The 18,599-nt window shown below is 33.6% G+C and overlaps 1 protein-coding gene and 1 pseudogene across 6 annotated transcripts in view; one reads left to right on the top strand and one right to left on the bottom strand.

Moving 5' to 3' along the window:
* CNKSR2 (connector enhancer of kinase suppressor of Ras 2) overlaps positions 1–18,599 on the top strand; it is a 289,400-nt gene that overhangs the window by 262,271 nt on the left and 8,530 nt on the right. The window contains exon 21 of one of the 6 annotated variants that reach the window (XM_045855938.1): positions 15,115–16,413. The exons of the other annotated variants lie outside the window; for them this stretch is intronic. Within the exon in view, the coding sequence (XP_045711894.1) occupies positions 15,115–15,119 (5 nt within the window). The 3' untranslated portion in view covers positions 15,120–16,413. Of the gene's footprint in view, positions 1–15,114; positions 16,414–18,599 lie in introns of those variants that run through there. 6 annotated transcript variants of the gene reach the window in all.
* Positions 13,454–13,642, bottom strand: LOC123830005 (annotated as a pseudogene).

Genomic DNA, 18,599 nt, shown 5'->3' with positions numbered 1-18,599 from the left:
GGAATAGGCTGTTCTTAAGTTTTCTATCATGACTTGTTCCATTGTTTTTTTCCCAAGTAGAATTATGATGTATCAATTTATCTACCTGACTAAGCTTTTAGTCTATTCATTGCTCAATTTCTAAAGTCAGAGGTTATCTTAGGTTGCAAATATATGATATCCTTCTATATTACCCCCAATAGCCCATAATTCAGGTGCTTATTGCCCAATTAAATGCAAGTGTGATATGTCATTAGATTTGAGAAAAGGAGAGAATACTGATTCCCATGTTATAATTGTCTCTAATGAAATGAAAACCCACTTAATTGATCCACCAATATAATAAGAAATCAGATATTTTTAGTGATTGGGGAGTGCTTATTTAGCATTAAAACAATCTTAACTTAGTTTTAATAGATTATTAAAAGCATGTTGTATTATAAAAATTTTAAACAGAATGAACAAATGGGTAAATCATTCAAATATTTGGGTAAATTTTGACTACTGTGTTACTCTTTCAATCTTTTATGGAAATACAGAGGTGAATACATGTGTAATATAGCATTTTAAAATGTTAAAACAGTAACAAATGATTATGTCATCATGGTATCTATTTTGTCCGATCCATGTGGTACAGAAACCTGGTCATTTAAAATCTTTTTTTTAAGTTGAGGAAATATTCTTTTAGTTATTTTTTAAAGGTTTTATTTATTGATATTTAGAGAGGGGTGGAGGGAAAGAGAAAGAGGGAAAAAAAACATCAATGTGTGGTTACCATTTATGAGCCCCCAATAGGGGACCTGGCCTGCAACCCAGGCATGTTCCTTTACTGGGAATTGAAGGGGTGACCCTTTGCTTCACAGGGTGGCCTTCAATCCACTGAGCCACACCAGCCAGGACATAAAATCTATTTATAGGACTAAATTTTAGGTATAGCAATAAAACCATATCAAGCAATTTGGCTGCAACCCTTCCAACGACTCCCCGAAGTAGCAAGGTGATCAGAATTTTTTTGCAATAGTTCCTTCTAATCAACCTCTGTGAATAGAAGACCTTTAGACAGTGTGTTTATAGGCTGTGTTTATTAACTTGGCAATCTACAACAAAGAAAACACCCTTTAGCAGTGGATAGACTATCACTTCATATAAGGTCTAGATCATTCTTCTTTGACCTAACAGTGCTATAAATAGCATTCTTTGACCTCAGTGACTTAAGGTCCTAAGGTTCCCCCCTCTACCATATATTTGATATCAAAGACTTAGAGTAGATCTTACTAAAAAATAAAAAAAAAATCTAGTGAGGTAATGCATTTTACCTAGTTGTTTAATAGAATTCTTTATTCCATGTTCAGCTTGGACCTCATATACTTAGACATTAAACTAAAATGTATTTTAGTAATTTAATTCAATTCAAGCAATATTCATGAAGCAGCCACAATTTCCTGAGTACACAATATCCTAAGTGCTAAAAAAATATTTTTAGAAATCACAGAATCAATAAGTTTGTCATCTAATTGGAGAGAAAAACATACAGATATAATTTATTTGCAACAAATGTGCAGCATATGAAATGTCTTAAAAGATGAACATGCTAAGTTTCACAAAAGCACTTAAAAGATCTTGATTATTTCCACCCTGTGAAATCAGACAAGGCCTCATAGCCATTTAAGCTGGACCAGCAAAATTTCACCAGGATCAAAAGAAACGAAGTTACATTCTATGTGGTAAAAAATAGCATCAGCAAGGGCAAAAATGAAAAAAGAAAAAAACAAAGAATAATTTATAGAAATATGGCATCTAGCAATAGATAGGTACAGGTGAGACAAAAAAAAACTATGCTACAACTAAAATACAAAGGTCCTGGTATTCCATATTCAGAAGTTTGGATGTATCAAAAAAAATTGTTTAAACCTCATGATGGAAAGCCTCTAGATATCTCAGTAGGAAGGTGACATATTCGGATGTAAGTTTCAGAAAGGTCACTGTGACGGCAGTGTAGAAGATGTATTGGTGTGTGAGTACAAGTGAAATAAGGAGACCAGTTAAGAAACTATTTCAGCAGTTCAGATAAGAGGCGTTTTATCCTCTCTGAAAATGTAGAGGCAAAAATTTATCTACTCAAAGGAAGTCCCACAGGTAGAGAAAGGTCTTGAAGAGTTTAATGGAAGCTTGCAGCATCCCCAATGGGCAGTTGGAAATTGAGCTAGCCACATACTGATAAGAGGTCTGCCAAATAGTCTTAAATGACCAAAAGACAGAAACACAAATTTAGAACAGCACCAACCATCATGGATATACGGTTTTCTCTGGTAATGCTCAGTGGTCAGCCAAGAATAAGAAAGCAGAAGGTTGAATATTGAAAAGGGTACATGTGGTGCATATGCAAAAAGTCAAGGGAATTGAGGGGTCTAATCAGTGGTGTAGATTGGAAAGGAAGTGAATTCAGGAGGGTGCTGTGTTCTTGATGAGCACAAAGATTAGACATAGTGGGAGAGATAGAAGAGAAAGCTGTAATCAGGAAGAGCTGTAATACTTCAGAGATAACATGATGACCAGCAGAAATGTGTGATGTTTTTGGATTTGACAGCAAGTTTACAACACGGAAGGTACTTATATTTCAAAACAACTCTTCAATATCCCTATTTATGTTTGTATTTTTAAGAAAAAACTTTGGAACACTTTGCCATATTAGTGTATAAAATAAGCTATCTAATGGCAAGAGGGAAACACCCATTGATATGGAAAATAAAGCCAATTTATATTAATGATTTATTATATATTTCAATTGATTAGTGAAATATATTCAATGAACATAAATTGTAAGAAAGTGAAAATTGAAGATGTGTTAACTTGCTACCTCCATTCTAAAGTAAATTTCAACTCATTTCAGTCAAGTTTACAGCATCGTTAACTGGTCAGTTTTTGAATAAAATAATTTTAAATATGATTTCAAAGACATTCTGTAGGGAATGATTAAATTATATGTATTTGTCCTTTTACTTTCACTATTGTCTCAGGAAAACTTTTTTATCTTTCCTATGGACTATACCTGTCTGTTGAATAAAAGACATTTTGGTGATTTATATTTTCTGTAAAAATATGTTACATAGTCTGGACTTGAGATACAATCTGCAAAGCTAAGCATGCCCATAAATCTGAATCTTTCCTTCTTTTCTCATGCAGAGAGAGAAGGTACTTTTTTAGAATTGCCTTCCCTAAGGAAAAGCCAACACATCTAGAGTATGGTGCATTTTGTTTAATTCTTATAGGTTTATTGAACACATTAATCTACTGCAAATAATAGCTAACTTGTTAAATGACAGCTGACTTTTCTAAGGCACTATTGTAAAATCCTGTCACAACATAACTATTTAGTCCTCAAAACTCTAAGAAGTAAATACTATTATCCTTATCTTGTAGATGAGGAAACTTAGTTTAAATAACATGACATAGGACTCCCAACTAGATAATAGCAGATAGGAACATCAGACTAAGATAGTCTGTCAGCAGAGTGGATGCTCTCAATCACATATTGCCCCCTCAGGTCTAACATTTTAATTCAGGTTAAAACTTAGCAAAAAAGTGTTTTCTTTTTCTTTATATATATTAAGCCTATATAAAAGAAACTAAAATTTTTAGTTTTTATCATAGTAGGTCAAGATCACCACTAATATACTCTATCAAGTAAAGGAAAAACCTGCACACCGCTTTACTTTTTATTGTTAAAAATTGTGATTAATGTACTTTTCAATTGTAATTAACCAGTGTCCCAAAACTATGATATATATAAATGGTGAAACAATTTCACCACTTGAGTCAAAACTCTCTCTTAGTACTTTATGCTTTAACATGATTCATTTTATAGCTAATTTGTGTCAAGTTAATATTGGGATTTTTTTTAATGCTCTATCCTAAGGATGTCTTGAGACGAATTTGAAAAGTGTTTCATGTGGTGGCCAAAGTTATTATTTTACATTTTCCTTCCAAGTCCCACTTTATCCATCTTCTTTGAAACAATCCAAATCTTTTTGCCTTTTTTGTATCAGCTAAATGATCTTTTTATTTATTTTTTAATATTTTAGGATATAGAAAAGCAACAGATTTAGAAGTAAAATGAGAGATGCCACTGATCTTCCCGGTTCCTACTCACAGTTGCTAAATCTGATGTATTGTGGGTGACTGTGTTTTCTCTCCTGATAAAACATTATTTCCTACCACTTCTAACAGATCTGAAAAGTGGATTCATGTTCCCTGAACGGAACTATTTAAGAATGCAACATTTATACTTTCATCTGTTTCCAACTTTAAATTTCTCACTTGTGTTATGCAATATGTAGTGTGAAATGAAAGTTCATTACCAAAGTAAACTCTAGTGAAATTCTCACATTTTCTGCACCTTCTTTCAAGATATCTCATGTAAAAGCACTTTATAAAGTGGAAAGTAAAATAGATTATATGAACTTTGTAAAAACAGTAATGCTGCTGTTAAACTCCTAGATCCTATTTAAGAAAATCAAGTTCAGAACTAGTGAATAAATTATTATTTTAAACTCATGTATTCTGGCTTTTGATTTGACATTTTACTAGTAATTGATGTGGGTATCTGCAACCCACCTTTCTTAGAAAATTGCCATGACAACTCCTAAGATATGGTACCAGCTCACTGGAGCTTCTTGCTTTGTTGATGCTAAATACAGAAGCTGCATTTGATTTCATCTTATCTGTTTCTATAGGGAGCAATGTACCACGGTTTGTTGCACTTCCCAAGCTGACTTTTTCATTACCATGGAGACCAGACCTACCCACACAACTAAGACCTGAAACCATCCTTAGTATGGCTAAAACTAAGGCCTTGAATTAAAGTGTATTGTTTTGTTAAAAAAGAGTCCCTGCTTCTGCTTTTGAAGTATTTATTCATTTTCCACAAAGAAAACAGGCTTTTTAGTGCCATGCTGAAGATTTACAATAAGGAGGAAAGGAAATGTCATCATGACATTTTCCTTGGTCAGGTTCTGGTTTTGGATATATGGTGTATAGTCAATGGATGTATGCTGCATAGTCAATCACTATGGAGAAATGTTTCATTTCAAATTGTATCAGTTTTCCTAAACAGTAGTAAACACATTTAGTGTATATTTCACATTAGTCTTAAAATGCTGCTTTTAATTCTAGTATGGTATTGTCTAAATTTTTAAAATCTAGTGCTGGTGTCTTTTAGATTAGTTCTGCACTTGCTCACAATAAAATCAGTAGGATAAAAGTTATTCTAGAACCTTCATCATAACTATAAATCCAGTTCTGGCTGATGAATTATCTGTGGAAGATCGTAAACACCAATACATCTGTACTCTAATGAGTTCTTTTTTAATTTAATTTTATTTTATTGTGGTAGTAATATGTTCATATATGTCAGTATAACAAAAACAGCAAAAGCTCCACAGGATTCTTCATGTTCAGGTTCGTTATGGAGATACCAATTATACCATAGCTGTTATCATCGTTTGCCCCTGACTGCCCCCCACACACACACATACAAATGGCACCAGTCAAAAAAAAAATGATACAGAACTCTTACGTGGAATTGAGAATCTCAAATTTATTCCCTGATTTGCACATCCTTACATCTCTAGTTTAATGATTGTGCTTTTTCACTCTTGAGAAGGCAGCATAGTTCTTGTTTAACACAAATACACTAGGAATTCCAAAATGCCTGACTTCAGTGAAATGTGGAATTGTCCTTGATTTTTAAAGGCTATTATGAATAAGCACCATAAAATTGCTGTAACTTAATTTACAAATGGAAAACAAATTAATTGGAATTTTGTGTTTTGTTCACTAGCAGGAAGTTAGCAATTCATTGCAATATTTGAATACAAATTAAGTTTGTCATACAGAGAACCTTCTGACATTTCAAACATCTGAATTTTGCAAAAGGAATTCTCGCCCTAATGAAGTTCCTATATGATTCTAGTTTTCTGTAATTACACTGATGAGTGTGAAATTCAACATGTGACGCTAAATGTAAAACACATATATCTAGAAACCTTTTGCAGTAGCTATAAAGTTGTTTGTATTTTTTCTATAGAACATTGAGAGCCAGCATAGCTCTCTTTAGTAAAACTTTCTTTAAACAGACAGTGCTTTATTTCCATGTCTCTGGTACTATTTTGCTCACTTGTCTGTTTTGTTGGTTAGATTCCACTTATAAGAAAGATCTTATGTTATTTGCCTTTCATCATCTGGCTTATTTCACTTAGCATAATGCTCTGTAGTTCCACCCATGCTGTTGTGAAGGGTAGAACAGACTAACAGTGACCAGAGGAGAAAGGGGAGGGAGATAATGGGAAACAATGGGAAGGGTCAAGTAAAGGAACTTGTACAAAGAACCCATGGACAGGGACAATAGGGGCAAGGATTGAGTGTGGGAGCAGGGTGGACAAGGTAGGGGAGAGCAATGGAGAAAAATGGGGACAACTGTAATTGAGCAACAATAAATACATGCATACATACATACACACATACATAATAAAACAAAATACTCCTAAAAAATAAAAATAAAGAATAAAATGGGAGGGAGGTGGGGAGGGATGGGTGGGTGGGCTGGGATGGGAGTAAAGGACAGAAAACTGTACTTGAACAATGATTAAAATAAAAGAAAAGAAAAGAATAAAAGGAGTGCTATACAAATTGTCAGGAGGAGGAAAAAATGAAACTCAAATAGTAGGCCATTTTTAATATATTCTTCATATGTTCTGAGATTCCATAGTTTTCTATCCCAGATGCAAGATGAGTTTGCTGTTCCAAAATATAATGGCCAATAATTTCAAAACAACTAAGATTGAACATGAATACTTGTTATTCTAACTTCTAAGTTTTTGTGAATATGGATGTTTGCTTAGATCCATGCTACATTTCTAGCACACATGGTTTTATAGTGATTTTTATCAAATTTCTATTCTTGTCATATACATAATACATTTAAAATACCTAAAAATGTAATAATTTGAATATTATAATGTGCAGATGACTTTAACAATGCAGATTTATGAGAATAGTCTATGATGTAATTACAGATTGAAAAATAAGAGAATATGAAAATGTTATTAAAGTGAGAGATTTATAACAAATTTAAAGTAAATAAAAATATTAATTCTAATATTAATATTAGAGGTACAATTTGAGTTCTTAAAAATGTCTCTTAAATTTTCTTTTTACCTTTCTTAGCATTGCTTTGCTAGGGGAGGTATTTTTGTTGTCCTTATTGCTAAGAAATTCAGTTGGCAGTGCCCTCAAAGCAGATTGTCCTTGCCAGAGTTGTTAATGAGCAAATGATAACAAATGTCATGTTGATATGCCAAGAAGGTTACTAATAAGGCATTAACATTTAGAAGTTATTGAAGGGAGAAAATCAATATTGTATTTTTTGTAATGTTGTAAGCTCAGCCAGAAGAAGTAGAAGTTCATTTCAAGCTTCTACAATCATAAACGATGTTAAAGCATGAGAGGAAATAACATCTTTAAATTTTTAGCACAAGAATCACTCCTTTTCTTACTCTACTCTCAGCCCACACACCCACTCTTGTACTCTTGTCAAAAGTATGTAGTATTTCATTCACTTTTGCAGATCAATATCTTTGTTTTCCCCTCATTTCATCTGGAGGGATATCACATTACTAAAGCTAATAATGAATGATATTTTTTAAAACAGTAATTCCACCAAAATCAGAATGACAGTACTTTGAGGATACTGTATGAATTCAGAATAAGAATAGGGTTGACTCTATAGAGCAAAAGTTCATGAAGATCTATGTTACTGTTAATTTGAAATGTCTTTATTTTATTTTATTAAATATTTTTAAAAGATGTTATTCATTTATTTCTAGACAGAGAGGAAGGGAGAGAGAAAGAGAGAGAAAGAGAAGCATCAATGTCTGGTTGCCTCTCACGTGCCCCCTACTGGGGACCTGACGTACAACCCAGGCTTGTGCCCTGACTGGGAATCAAACCAGCGACCCTTTGATTCACAGGCTGGCGCTCAATCCACTGAGCCACACCAGCCAGGATGAAATATGTCTTCATTTTAGATCACTATTTTCAAGAACTAAAAAGTTGTGCCACTGACTGTCTACTTACTAAAAAAACTGTGAAGTAAAAGCAAAATTTGCATAGCATCAAAATTCACTATCACAGGTCATTTTTGCTAATCAGTAACTTGACACAGGACATAGAGCAAAATCCTTTGTTTACTCTGAGTAGGTTTTGATGACATACTAAATGAATTTTTATAACTCCAACTCCCAGGTACAAATACCCTTATCTGTTATTCCACTAGAATATCCAGTTTGGAGAATTAAAGTCAAGTGCAATGGGCACATTAAATCGCTTAGGTCATGGAAGTAGAATCATTTTTACCATATACTCCCATAGGTGGTTTAAGGTTCAGATAAGATTGGAACTGCTTTTTAGAGCACATATCATGTAGGAAAGAGATGTCCTAGTAGGGTCGAAAGGACCAAAGAACCCATTGAAAGAAATAGTCAAGAAAACAAGTGAGATATAGTCCCAATTTGCCTTTTCATTTTGGCAGACCAGACATAGTTACAGATGAAGTGTTGTGTTACATATGATTTACCTGTTCACCCCATTGGCAAGTCTCATCACTGAGTTACTTCACACCAATTATCATCCAGGCAGAATGTGATCTATTTAATTATATCATTTAAATATAACTGTGTAAGGTGGTAACAGGTGAGAATGCTCATAAATTAAAAATATGCATTGTTGATCTCTATTAGCTATGTTAACTTTGTAACTATTTCATTTGGAAATAAGAATTTTAAAGAGATTGTTTTAAAATAAGTAATTATTAATCATAAAACAGTTTGGAACAGCAACCAACTCTTCTATAAACTGCTATCTACCCATGTTGCTGAAACAAAAATTTACCAGGAATGGTTATATTTTTTACTAAGGTTATCTCATTGGAGTTTGATATGATTCTTTTGTTAATAATCTCAAAATATCCTTATGAAATGTTTAACAATAGGGATGAATTAGGATGAAATGTTTTGAGATGATTTAAGTGTTTTGTAGGAAAGAAAAAAACTTCCTCTAGCCTGTTAGGTTCTTTGGCTGGGGCCTACAAATTAAGTTGACAAAAGAGTAACAGGAGAAAAGGCATGTGAATTTTATTCTACATTAATATTTTAACATTTACATACACAGAGTCCTTCATAGAAAAAAATGAAGAACCAAAGAAGTGATTAGACCTGGAGCCTTAAATACCATTTTAACAAAAAGCAATAAGTTGTAGAGAAATGACAAGATAAAGGAAAAGGGAGCTGGGCTTCTAGAGCATTAAATTGTGGAAAAATAGATATGTGTGAGAAACTAACACAAGATAAGGGTTATTTTAATAATGTTTGCTTGTGCTGACCCATCTCAATGTCAGCTTTCTATATCCAATGATAAGGTTTGTTCTTCTGGTGTGGAAGAGGAGAGGAGGAACACCATCAGAAGGGGAAATTAATGTCCTGCTTTTAGGCAGATAGGAGAACAGCCAAAGATCTATGTTTGCTGCTTTTTGATTACCTTCAGCTCATAATAATCCTTATATGAGAGTGGCATGTTTTGGGGTGGCATATCATGACCCCCTTCAGTTTTAAAGTCTACTGTAAGCATCAGAACTCAGCTGTTTTATATTTCATACATACATACATATATACATTCATTTTGTCTTTGAATTTGCTATAAATTTCAAATATTTTTACTTTCTATGTATGTTTAATTAAAATTCATATAGTAATAACATTAATGTAATTACATATAGTATAATTGCATATAATATACATTATTAGGGTAATTGTATAATTACATGTTAGTTATATATTAGATCTGTCTATGTGTTAGTGTATCTGTATGTGTGTATATATACATATATACATATATACTTTTAACTTAAAAAAGTAGAGCTTTATTTTAATGATAATTCTTAAATACAAAATTTTAAGGTAGAAATTGGGGAAGGGGTTATACAACCATACCATGAACTCTTTTAGGTCAGACTATCATGTTTGTATATTTATCCCTAATATTTGATATATACTAATATTAGTATATATACCTATAAGTGCCCATTAAATCCTTAATGAACATGCATGTCTATAAAAATGAATTCCCCCATTTTCTGTTTTAAATTCAGAATGGTGACATTTGAGATGATAATATAAAGTGGCAAAATTCCATAGTACATTTTTCTGAATTATCTATAGGCACTTAATTGAAAATAAACTGATGGAAAATTAAATTAATATGTCATGTTCTTCTGTAACTATTAAATATAAAAGACCTTTTTAATTGTTGCTAATATATAAGCTTCTTTTAAAGTGTACTTTAGGTGTGCCCTTATTTCAGAATAGTGGTTTTTAATGCAGATAGAAAAAGCCAGAGTGTATGATATACTCAGAATAACTAATTAAATCCTAAAGGCACTCTAAATTCAGAGTATAGCAGTAGGTACATTATGATGAGATACTACTATCATAAGGAAATACTCTCTTCTGTGAATTATACACAGAGGATGGAATTGTGATTTGACAATTTAGAAGAACATTCTAATTATCTGGAAACAGTATTTCCCTATCTGTTTTGCCTGTGGCTGGGTCCATCAAATATTTTATTTTACCTAGGATTGCTAATTAAAGATCTCCACAAGTGTATAAGTATAGGTATAAAGTATATTACTTTTTACTATTTATCATTTTATTTTGAAAAAGAATACTTTAACATGAAAATTTTACTCCTCATTCATAAAATAAAAATAAAGACTTGTTGATTCCTATCCCCTGTGGTATTAAATTTTAAAATATGCAAACAAACAAATTTTAAAAATCTGATAACTCAAACTTTACAAGAAAATAGGCACTTAAAATTCAGACAGATACTACTGGAGCCACAATTAACAAATTTCTCTCTTGGTCCTAACATTCTGAATCAAGGTATTAGCCCACTGTTTTCAGAACTTACACTGAGAAAAATAATTATCACTGCTGACTATCCATGGTGTTAGATATTTCTATTTTTCAAAAAGAAAAACTTAAATATGAACGCATACATTAGAAGAAGGGGAGTCTCCAGATAATGATGTTATACAGATACTTTTTTTTAAAGCACACAAAACAGGCTGTTCTCCCATGAGCTATGCAAATGTTACTTTTGATAGGCTTGAATGTTCATTATTGGTGACCTTTGTTATCTGCAAGCAGTTCGAGACCAGTAGTCAGTGGATTTGCCCTTAAATTGGCCCTCAAGCTCACTGATAATGGAAGTGAATAATGGAATGAAGTTTCCTCTTAGAACTCAGACAGAAATAGGAATCTTTTAGAGTGCTATTCTGGCTGAAGGACTTCTTATTTTCATTTTCACACATTTTCTCCTCTTTCATTCATTAAGGAAAATTTTTTCACCTATTTTATATTCAAATGCAATTATTCTCTTGCAAATATTGCTGCTTCCATCCTTACCCTATAAATCTAACTCTCAGGCTTTCAATTTAGGATCATCAGCTCTTCCTAGCAGGTACATTATTGGAAGCCTGATTACATTTATAGAACTTCTATTTCTGCTTATTATTTGAGTGATCCTTAGTGGGGAGATTTTTAAATTCATAAAACAAAAATGGAAAGGGACATACTCCTAAACATATCTTTCATAGATTCCATCTATAAAGAGCTAGCACGGAAAGTGGATCCACCCTGGAATAAGTCATCCTAGACTCAACATGGCATTATATCAGGGTTCACCATTCAGATCTGAAGGGGTTTGATAACAAGGAAACAGAATCTGTTTCTTTTTATCCAGCTGGGTTGGTAGCCTCACAATTGGAGGTTTCAGTGATGAGTGAAAGCTCAATATTTGTTAAGTAGCACGCCAAATAAAAACATTGCTGATTTTCTTGGAGGTAGCATAGCTGTTGTTTCAAAATACAGTTGATTACAGGCTTGGTAAATAGCGAAGTTTATTTTGATAGCATGAAGTAGGGAATGTTTTTATAGTTAGAATATTGGACAAAAGAAAACAATCAAGACCCATATAATTTAAGGTTTTTTTAAGGAATGTGCAATTTACACTTGTTCTTAAGAAAAACAGGGATAAAATTAGTCTGTCATTATATTAAATAATTCAACTGATTTGAATATTTTGACTATTTGTGTGTGGATAAATGAAGTTGTCAAGAGCAAGAAAGTGCAATAAAAACACAAAGGTAGAGAAAAAAAAGAATGTTGAGAACCAGAAAGGGACTTGCAAAAAGTAAGACATAAATATGAGTCTCACAAAAGAAGACAAAGACAGGCTTTCCTGGAACAGTGTCATTATGAAGCAGGTTTGTTTTGTGTTTTAGAAACTTCATATAGATTAACCATATACTAGTCCATCATATCTGACCCTCGTGGCCTGCCAATGCACACACCAATACATACCATTGATTTAATGAGTATGAGTCTGCAAGTATCTTTATAATTGTTTTGTTTGCCTCAAGAATAAAAAGGAACTATTTAATACTACATAAAAGCATAACTTCAAAGAATTTATTCAAGCAGTTTGCCAAGGACTCTTTCATTTTGCTGTATTCTCCATAGACTATTTCCATTAGATTCTTAGGCAAAAACCTTGAAATTATTTGAGATGTGTAATACAGTGTTATACTAGTGACAGAACTAAAAATAAAATGCTATGTGATATGCCCAACTACAGGCTTCTGACTTATAAACTGCCAGTATACCATGGTACAAAAATTGGCATCTTTCCAACCAGCCCTACCCAAGGTGTAGCCTGTCCTACTGTGACTGGCCTGAAGCAGGTCCCAAACTATAGTGGGGACAAGAATCACCCAGGTTGCTTGCTTAAAATGCAGATTCCTGAGTTCCATACCCAGAAATCCTAATTCAGTGAATTAGAGGTAGGGCTCAGAAATTTGTGTTTAACAAGCAGACCTCTACCCCTGAGATTTGGTAGCCAGTGGTGCTGAGCACTACTAGTTGAAGAGACACCTTGCCCTGGGAAGTTACCTTCTCTTATGCTAATATGGGGGGGACAAAAGTAGGTTTACAGTTGTGAGTACACAAAATAGAGTTTATTCTTAAATTACTATTTATTAATTATTATATTATTTTCTATACAAGCAGTTGTGAACTTACTTTTGCCCCACCCTGTATTGAGAACTAACTGTAGTCATTTTGAAATAGCAGTCCTCCCCCACCATCCTGCACTCTGGCAAGGCACTCACCTGAGAAGGTGTTTCCTATCTCTTAGAGTAGAATTCAGCAATCCTTTTTTATTTACCAATACAAAAGTTTATTTAACAAAAGTTCAATGTGAAAATGTATGTGACTCGGTTTTTATATTGCAGTAAAACAAGTGCTATGGAGAGGGGACATGTGACGCAGTTGATTTCTCTGGTGAACATAGCCATTCTTTATACTCGTCCCAAGGTTTCTAACATGATGATACTATTTCCTCATATTACCACCATTCCAATATTGTTCTGTAACCCACTAGTTGCCATCTGCACACACTCATTGGTCACAAGATTCATAAAGATATCAAATTCCCACAATGTTCCTTGAACATGTCTGCCACCATTTAATTTCATTGATAACTTCTCCATAATTTTTTTTAAACTCAGGGGTAAGCTTTGTTCATAGTGTCTACTTAGCAAGCTCAAAGATCAAATTCGGCAATCTTATAGAAGAAACAACATACTAAATGTAATTAAAGGTGACTTGATTTCCAGGGCTCTAGTTCAGGTTTAGTATGGGCTAAGTACACTAGAAACTAAACTACTCGGGTAACATTTTTTTTCTGAGAGGAAATGAAGGGTGTGTTTATAACAACAATTTACAAGGTGTTTGAATTGCATAGATAAATTAGAAAAAGTTCAAACTTAGAAACGACCTTGTGCCCAAGGTTACATTGTGATTTTGTTATTTGAAATTCTATGACCCTTATGAAACAAAGTGGTAGAAGCCAGAGCTACCATCCAGTATTATTATTTCCTTTAAAATTAAACATTGTCTTTTGTTTCATTTAACTTACATATGAATATTATTTAGTTCCTAGTCCTTTTCTATAAAAGAGCAGTATGATGTGATAAACAAATATTAGTTCTTCTGGTTTCTGAACTATGCTGCATCCTGTTTTCTAGATACAGTGCTACAGGCTACTCACACTCTTTCCATTTTCTAAGAGAGGTAGTAATGAACAATACACTTTCTCACCTTGTTCCTTCTTAGTATAACTCAAAAGCTATTACAAGGTGTTGCAAATAAAAATCTGCCCTAGGCCAGAAAGACAACTTGTACCTGGTGACAATATTTAGATTCCTCAAAATCCAAACTAAAGTGAACTAAAATCACAGTTTATTTTATCCCATTGTTCTTAGTTTCCCAGGTCTTTCAGGAACTTTAGCCTCTTCTAGTTTCTTAATTCCATGGCATGTGGGTTATGTTCAGTTATAAAGTCACCCTTTCATCACATTTACCCTGTTAGAGCTTTTCATTTCTTTTCACTTTATGTTAGTCAGCATTTGGCCTCCTCATTGGAATCACTGTAGCTGGGCTCTGCTATCTCACTGATTAGCACATGATAACAAATGTATATTAGTGTAGTAAGAAGGTAGACCAGAAGACTTTTCCTCATAATTCTTCATTGAATGAATTTGAGGAAAGATCCTGTATAGAAATTCAGTTTAATTTTTTTTTTGGAAGACGGATCATTTTACATGTGTATGGAGAATGCTTTTAACAAAATTTTCTCATTAAAATTACAGATGTGCATTAAAAAGTATAGAGGTGGGAAAGATGTATCTGAGCTGTGTATTATCTTGTATACATAAGATTGGCATTTCTGTATAACCAAGCTTAAAACAAAAAGTGTCCCATTTATGGCCAAATAGACTTGCATGCCAACAGAAAGACATTATGGTATTGAAACCATATGCAATTCTAGCCATATTTTTTCTCTTTTCTCTTCATGGGTATTGCATGATGGTATTTCTAATACAAATACTAATATGCTTTAGAAATAATGACACTCGCAGGTCTTTCATCATATTGTATCACTGCTTTATCATATTAGGCTAATACACTGCGAGAGTTGGTAGAACCTCTCCATGCCAAATCGGATCCACTTCTGTTGGCACTCAACCCATTGGACTCACAGATTGATAAGCTAATGTTTAGAGAATTTAGATCGGAGAGAGTCGGCACGGCATACTCAACATCAACCTCTTGCAAGCAACTAAAATGGCCTCGTCCTTGCTGTTTATAACAGGAAACAGACTTTTAAAAAGCTTAGATCATCAAGTGTTTTGGATTGGGGGCCTCCCTAAAGGGATATTAAGAGGGGCAGGCCACTCTTAAGAAGAATGCAAGCTTTCTACACTGGAACTAGCATAAGATCAAAGCCAATCAAGATGGAGAACAGTGACAGAAAACTGCCATTTCTGTGGGAGAAGAGAAGGGGAAGGGTATTGACTGGGAAGGGTTCTGTGTGGTGACACCTCAGTTGTGTTCTCCTGACACCAGGAAAGGAGAGGGATCAGCTCCGATAACTAGGAAACCCTGGCTTTTTAATGGACTCTTTGGTGGCCTCTTTAAGGCAAAGCAGAGGAAGCAAATTCTGTGTGTTAAGTGTATTTTGCATTTTTAAAATTTGACGTGCTGTATTGTACTAAATTTAAGTGTAATCTATTAAGGCAAGGTATACACAACCTGCTCTGAAATTTACTGTTTATTCTATTATAAAGTGTATTCAGGTGCAACACAGAGACTGCTTTTGGTGACACTAATGAAAAAGATTTCTCACACCAGGCTTTATTAGATTCCTCAGCTAATATCCTAACTTTTTCCTTATTTCTTGGCACTTTGTATACAAATGGTGTTGCCTCATAGGACAGGCATGAGCTATTCTTTTCTGTAAAATTTTCCAAATCTATAGGCTGTGGTTTTCACTTTTGAAAAAGTATTTTGTCTGGATGTCTTTCAAACTAGCTTCAGATATTATTTAATACTATGTAACTGGGTCCCTTACAGCTCAATATTGCTTATTTTTCTTCTGTAGTGGATGTGAAATTTCCTTTATTTAGTTGGATAAAATACTCTGTAATAATTTCAATGCTAATTAATGGATATTTCATACTGTGCAATGAACAGATAATATAACATTGTATTTGGAAATGTTTTTTCTTCCTGTCACCGCAGTGTGTGGTATTGCATAATGTGAATACCTGTAAAAATATAAATTACTTAAAAATAAAAATATGACCAATTGGTATCAGATCTTTTTAGATAGCTAAATAATTTGCTAAGTATGCTTGATAGTAAATATCTTTCTAAAGAGAAGTGATATTTGCTTCTTTCTCACAAATGGAATTTGTGTTGTGAATAAAATCACATTGATCTGCTTTACAACTGCCTCTGTGCTCTAACCGTTTTAATGTGTTTTTTTAAGTATATATAAAAAGGATGGCTCTGGTATGTAGAAATCCATCAAAAAGCATTTTGTTGGTATTTAATATTAGTGGAATTGCTTTGGGTTGTTCTCCCTGTTTATTGTAGTGAAATTTTATGATATGAAGAATTTTTTTGAATTAAGGACTGTTGACTCCAGATTGATTTTTAAACATAATCATCTCTTAGCTTTGATTTTAAAACTGCCCCCTTTATGAATTCCTGTCTAAGAATTAGATACCTCAACCGGCATGTCTCTATTAGTTAAATTTTCTAAATTTTGTGAGTAGATGTAGAATCAGTCATTTATGTCTGTGGTTGTCCTTCAAAGAACCTATCCTTTGGGCCAATAAATCAATGCCAAGGATACCAACATTTTGCCATCTGAACTATTAATCATCAAAACTACTGTAGTACCCTGGAAATTCAATCACTGCCATAGATTGTGGCATGAAACCACATAATTTGGCAGAAATGACATGCTTAGAGAATGAAGTACAGAATAAACTCCAACTCTGTCTCTTTGTCACATTTTTATGGAAGCTTTAATGTTCTGCAGAAGGAACTGACAGACACTAGTATGGGCTGTACTTGATTTTGGTGAAGCACAAGGTCATTCTTATACAGGGATAGATTTCACATGCTCTTTAAAAATACACTTAGCAATTCTGCTGGATTCACTCAAGCTGACTTTTAAAAGAAGGGTTTTTTCTCACTAAAATTAATTATTAGAGAATTACTATTATTTTGACTAAGACAAAAATCAAATTGCTTTAAATTATGAAAAGGGTAGTTGATTACAAAGCAATGAGTAAAATCGAGCTTTTAAAATCTTATACTTTTTTATGATATAACCAACTGCTCTCCCGTCAGTTTTACAATGCTAGACATAGCTATCTAGCTGACTTATATAAAAACAAGAATTAAGAGAGATAACATTTAATTATAAGACAACTCAAAGTACAGTGTAAACTCCTGAATACATAATCATCTTTAGCATAGAGCCTATGAACATTCAACCTATCTACATTAAACCCATTAAACGTGTAATCATCAGCTTACATTAAAAGAAGTTATGCATCATGGTGTGCTAGTAAATTAGTATTCACAGAAAATATTACCGTTGTCTCAATGCAAATGTTTAATTGACCTTCATGACAAGAATAGTGCTCCACATACGTGACACCGTTAGCCTGGAAGCCTTCTGTGGTTGTACAAGAACGAATGCCTCTCACATTTGACTGGTGACTAATGCTACTATGTCCAGCCTTCTCTCCCCCTTGTGACTTAGCCTTTCCCAGCTTTCTGTGCTCATTACCCAGCTGTGTTGTGGAAGGAAGAACTGTTTCCAGGAAGACATCATTATCCAATTATAAAAGAGCACAGTTCCCTTCCAAAACATGTACCAAACTGATTATCGATTGTTGGCTTGGTTCTTCATGAGCCCAGTTGGTATAGTGGTTTTGTTTTCTTTCCATTTTTTTACTATCTTTCAACACTGTCATCACAGTCATGGGGAAATGGGGAGGACATCAGAATGAAATTTTGGGTTGCCAAGTTTGTGTTCTGCTGTCCTTAGTCTTCACCAAAGGAACATGAGTGAAATTGTACAATAGACTGTCATAAATATTGCACAGTCACCTGACAGGGAGCCCTCTTTGGAGTACTGTGCGTACAAAGTAGAGAGAACCACCACTCAGTTTAAACCTTGGGTGCATGAGGCACCGTGCCAGATAGAAGAATGGAAAATGCAAAGGAGAGCGGGGGTTTTCTGCTCAACAAAAGTCACAGTCTAAGTCTTTGAAGGAGGGTGTACATGGGGCCAATGAGGCACAGGAAGAAAAAAACTAGAATTTCTTTTCAGGTCTTATAGCTCATGTTCTTCTAATTTATTTTCTGTCTCTTTTTATAACATGCATATCTATTAATATAGAGTAATTACATGTATATAAGTTAGCAGAAGCAGTAGTATTTTTCACTGATAAGTGTACACAATCAAAAAGTTTGGAAACCACTGAGCATGAACGTAAGGAAATAAGTCAACTGAAGACTTTTCAGTATTTGAGAAATGTATTATCATCAGCTAATAATCCATTTGTAAGAAAGTTCCAA

This window comes from Phyllostomus hastatus, unplaced genomic scaffold, assembly GCF_019186645.2.
Source record: "Phyllostomus hastatus isolate PE091 unplaced genomic scaffold, TTU_PhHast_1.1 phas_scaffold_12, whole genome shotgun sequence".
Taxonomy (NCBI): domain Eukaryota; kingdom Metazoa; phylum Chordata; class Mammalia; order Chiroptera; family Phyllostomidae; genus Phyllostomus; species Phyllostomus hastatus.
Note: the sequence above shows the minus strand (reverse complement) of the source record. Positions and strands in the feature narration are given on the sequence as shown.